Source organism: Corvus brachyrhynchos, unplaced genomic scaffold (genome assembly GCF_000691975.1).
Source record: "Corvus brachyrhynchos isolate BGI_N302 unplaced genomic scaffold, ASM69197v1 scaffold10, whole genome shotgun sequence".
Lineage (NCBI taxonomy): Eukaryota > Metazoa > Chordata > Aves > Passeriformes > Corvidae > Corvus > Corvus brachyrhynchos.
In genome coordinates this window covers 2,537,530-2,542,289 of record NW_008236180.1, presented here as the reverse complement: position 1 = coordinate 2,542,289, position 4,760 = coordinate 2,537,530, and the positions used below count along the sequence as shown (strand labels likewise).

At 59.3% G+C, this 4,760-nt stretch overlaps 1 protein-coding gene across 1 annotated transcript in view; it reads left to right on the top strand.

The window, feature by feature from the left end:
• Positions 1-4,754, top strand: part of CD40 (CD40 molecule) — a gene marked incomplete at its 5' end in the record, with an annotated part of 7,066 nt that extends 2,312 nt beyond the window's left edge. The window contains 8 exons of the mRNA XM_017735523.1: positions 530-611; positions 1,176-1,301; positions 1,403-1,546; positions 1,773-1,872; positions 2,794-2,855; positions 3,105-3,203; positions 3,626-3,651; positions 3,964-4,754. Of these exons, the coding sequence (XP_017591012.1) occupies positions 530-611; positions 1,176-1,301; positions 1,403-1,546; positions 1,773-1,872; positions 2,794-2,855; positions 3,105-3,203; positions 3,626-3,651; positions 3,964-4,119 (795 nt within the window). The remainder of the gene's footprint in view (positions 1-529; positions 612-1,175; positions 1,302-1,402; positions 1,547-1,772; positions 1,873-2,793; positions 2,856-3,104; positions 3,204-3,625; positions 3,652-3,963) is intronic.
• Positions 4,755-4,760: the final 6 nt, after the last annotated feature.

Here is a 4,760-nt window from a genome sequence, read left to right as displayed (position 1 = left end):
AGGTGCTCCGGGTGCCCTCCTGCATCCTGTCTGGCCCGAGAGCTCATTCCCTGCCTCCTTTTTACCCTTCCCTGTGCAGCTAGTCCTCTGCCAGGAGGAGCAAGGACAGGCTCTGGCAAAGCTTGCATAGGTAATGCGCTTGGCTGGGGCTTTCCTGTGCCTCAGGGATGATGTGTCAGCCTTGGGAAGGGGCTGCCAGTGCTCTGGGCGTGAAAGCGTGGTGAACGCTGCTCCCTCTGTGTGAGGCTGCAGTACTGTTGGCAGGGGCACAGGGTGATGTGCAATCACCTTATGGTAGGAAATCTGGGGAAATGTGGAGCAACTCTACCAGAATCACTGCCACCCCACTTCAAAGACAGCAGTGATGGCATCAGGCAGCGTGGGTGGCTGCTGTGGTCTGTGGTTAGTGGAGGTGTGGGAATAGTGGTGTGAGGAAGCCCTCACCTCAGGGTGCAGGCTAGCATGCGTCTGTGGAAGCGTGGTGGTGTGGGACCGTTGGATATGAATTGACAGGTCTTATTTCTTCCAGTGCTGGGAGCCTGGTGATGCCTTAACATGCTTTGATAAGCAGTATATGTACAAGGGCAGATGCTGCAACCGGTGTCAGCCAGGTATGGAAACCCTTTCCTGGGGGCCTCATAGCTGGGCTGTGCCAGGACCTACTGCCTGGCCACAGCGGGGCAAGCTCTGCTCGGTGTGACTGAGCCCCTCCACCCCATTGACAGCAATGCTGACAGCTTCACCTCCCTGTGTCATCTCAGAGCAACTGGGACCTTGTGGGTGCTCTAGGACACCCCCTGGACCTCACCAAATGTGCCACAGCTCTCTTGGGACTGTTTGTGCTCTTGCAGCTGCAGGATCCCATGGCAAAGGCAGCTTTGCAGGGAGAGTGCTGACACTGGCAGTAGCAAATTGTGATGGTGTTTGCCACCTCCTGCTGTCACTGTCAGGTCATCTCCCAGTCCCTGAAGTGCTGGAGTGGCCCCACAGCCCTCCCTCCCTTGCAATGTTTGTAGTCATCAGGCAAGCTGGCTCCTTCAGCCTTGGATACCATGCAGAATGCTGCAGCAATCCTGGCATCTACAGCTGCCAGCATTCCCCTGTCCTGCTGGCAGAGGTGCTGTCTGGAGAGAGGGAAAGCCCCCTTGCCCCTTCCTCACCAGCCTCTATTGCAGGGAAAAAGCTGGTCTCTGAGTGCAATAAAACAGAAGACTCTGTCTGTGCCCCCTGTGGGAGCGGGCACTATCAGCCGAGCTGGACCAAGGAGAAGCACTGTGCTCCTCATGATACCTGTGAAGGCAGTAAGTGCTCCCTGTGCCCGCTGACCCCAACCTGTGGGGACTGGGGGGGGGACTGGCTTCCCTGCCCAGTGTCTCAGCTCGCCCATGTTCCCTCTGCCCAGATGCTGGCCTCATTGTAAAGATGCAAGGAAATGCAACACACAACACGGTGTGCCAGTGCCGGGCCGGCATGCACTGCTCTGACATCAGCTGCCAGACCTGTGTGGAGAACCAGCCTTGCCAGCTTGGCTCTGGCTTCGTGGCAGGTAAGTCTGACAAGGTGTTCCCACTCAACAGGACTGATGCCCTGTCAGCACCAACCTCAGGGCATGGGGGCTCCCCGTGGCATGGTGCCCCCTGGCAGGGCTTTGGGAGAGCCGTGCTGTTGCCACAGGGTGTGCTGCACACCTTTCCTCTGCAGCCCCTTGCCCCCTCAGGCCCTCATGCCCCACAGCCTCTACTGACCTTCCTGTCACCTCTGCTCCTCTTCAGCCAAGGCCATGAACCGGATGTCATCCCCCTGTGAACCCTGTGCAGAAGGCACCTTCTCCAACGTCTCTTCTAAAACCGAGCCGTGCTATCCCTGGACAAGGTATTGTCTGAGTACGCGTCCTTCCGCCAGCCCCAGTGAGCACATCCTCTGCTGCCAGTTTCCTTGGTGGCCTTGGGGACTGGACAGCCGGGCTGGCCTCTGAGGTATACAGCATCTGGCTGGCGTAGGGCCAGAGTGAGAGAAACAGGGCTAGGAGCATGGTGAGGTCCAGGGCAGCATTGTCTGAGGTCGAGGCAGACATCCAGGCACTTGTGTCTGTCCCTCAGTTTGAGCACAGACTGCTTGTCCCTTCAGGGGTGTCCATGTTGTCATCCATGCTGGAAGCAAGGGATCAGGATCTATGGGGATGCCCCATGCCCTGTTCAGGTTCTCCCTCCCAGTGCTCTCTGTAGCTGTAGTCATCAGCCAAAGCATAAGCCCTCTCCATGGGGAGTTTTGCTTTGAGGATGCCATGAACTGGCAGGTCATCCCTGTCTTTAGAAAGCTGCTTGAGGGTTAATTGCAGTTCCTGGTAGAAACATGAGCCTTATTTCCAAGCTGAATTAGTCTTGCTTCAGCTGCCAGCCATTGGATTTCACTTTGCTTTTATCCGTGCCCAGAAATTACTTCCCCACAGAGCCACTTGTAGCCTATCTGAGCTTTTCTGTCATAGCTACAGTGCTCAAGCCCTGGGGGCTTCCCTGACTGGGCAGGTCTGCTCCCTCCTGTGCCTTGTCCCTAAACTTGTTCCCATCCTCAGCAGTTTCAGCAACTTCAGGCCAAGCTCCTGGGTTGGTACCCTGCTGTGTTCCTGCTGTCTGCATCATTCTGTGTCAGTGGGGGTCCCCCTGCTCACCCTGCTGGAGCTCAGCGGGCTCAGAGCAGGATGTGTTTTGGGGCAGCTTGGGTGCCTGCCCAGCCCCAACTATTCCCTGAACTCGGGTTACTGCTGTGGTTACATGGTCTTGTTCTTCCCTGCAGTTGTGAGGAAAAGGGGCTGGTGGTGAAGGTGAAAGGGACGAACTCCTCGGATGTGATCTGCGGTAAGTGCCTGGTGCCCAGGGCTGATCCGGTGCAAAGCAGAGACCCCCCAGGGCTCCAGCTCCTGCAGCACTCAGAAAAGCTGGCCTGGTCCGTGGTGTCTTTGGGAGAGGAAGGTCTGAGTGCGTGGCCCGTGTGATGCCTTCGTGTCCCTCCGTCTCTATGAGGGATCCCTGTGGGGCTGGAACAGAGCACTCTGTGTTGTGCTGGGTGTCCCGTGGGTGCCTCACTGACCCCATCTTCTCCCACAGAGTCGAGCAGGCGCTCCTCGCTGTCAGTGCTGATCCCCATCACGGCTGCAGTCTTCACGTGCCTCCTGGGTGTCTGCATCTACTGCCTGGTCCACACAGGTGAGGGGCTAAAGCGCAGGAAGTGCTGACTTGGCTGAGGGAGGGAGAACCTTGGCCAGAGGGGCCGTAAAGGCCTGAGGGGCTGAGCCAGGGAGGACAGCAGCAGCTCTGCTGGAAGTGGGGAAGCCCCTCTGGGGACATCACCAGGAAAGGGTTCACTGAGCCCTGCTCTGTCTTTGGGAGCAGGTGTGTTGGCACTGCTGCAAGCCCAAGCTGGGTCAGCTCTTGGGGGAGAGTGCTGGTGCCCCACGAGTCCATTCTAGCTCCCACTGTTAGCCCCAACCTGTCAGCAGCAGCAGGCATAATGTGAGCTGCAGGACCTGTGCAGCAGCACCAGCCCTGGTTCTGACCCCAGGAAGCTCCCTGCAGGGCAGGAGCACTTGCCCCTGAACATTGCCTTCTCTGTCCCTCTTTCCATCCAGATTCCAGGCGACGGGTGCCAAACAAGGTGAGTCTACGAGAGCCCCCTCCAGCAGTGGGTTGGGTGGGTTGGGATCCCTCCAGGGCACAGCTGGGGATGTGCCAGCAGCAGAGCAGGGGCTGTGGCTTTGCAATGCAGGAGGGGTGGGGGCTGAACTAGGCTGCCTGGTTGGGGCAGGACAAGGGCTGGGGCAACCCAAGGGTGCTGCTGGCAAGTGCTGAGCATTTGGGAGGGACCCATACTCTGGCCTACACAGGAGTGTAGCAGGAACCTGTGGAAAGACATGGGTGCTGAGTGGGGGGATGTAGCTGCTTGCCCCTGACCCCTGCCCCTGTGCAGATAGAGGCTGGGGAGCCCGGAGAGAACCCAGATACCCCGCAGCCCACGGAGCAGGATGAGAATGTCTTGCCTGTGCAGGAGACCCTACTCAGGTGCCAGCCTGTGGCCCAGGAAGATGGCAAGGAGAGCCGCATCTCAGAGCAGGAGATGCTGTGAAGGCACAGGGCACTGCCTCCAACAGGAGCACAGACTGAGGACAGCACCATCTCCTCTGTCCCCTCTCCAGCTGGGGAGGAAATCTGGCATCTGGCCTGCCTGCAAATGACGTGATGCTGCAGTGGACCATGGCACAACCACCCCATGGGAATACCACCACAACTCCTGGTCTGATCACCTGCACAGGGCTGCTCTGGTGGAGCAAGGCTTGGCTGCCCGCATGGGGACATGCAACAGAACCCCATCCTGCTTCCTGCCCAGGTGCTGCAATGGAGCCCAGCTGCTCAGTGGCTGCTCGCCTGCTGAGCACTGGCAGAACCTGGTGCATCCCCTGGCCACAGCAGTGTCACTGCTGACAGGAAGACTCCAGCACAGAGCCCAGTCTCCCTGAGTGCTGGAGAAGCCAGGGGTGGGAAAGGGAGGGCTGCTGGTGTGAGACCACCACGGCAGAGCTCAGTCACCTGTCTGAGGCGCTGTGGAAGCGCTGCCTGTGCTGGAGCAGGGCCCGGTGCTTGCACCCGGATAGGGCACCCCGTCCCGGCCCCGGCCCCCCATGCCGCCCAGCGCTGCCGGGCTGCGTGGGACGAGCAAAGGCAGGACCGGCGGGCCCACGGCTCTGCTGTGGGGCAGGGGCCGGGGAT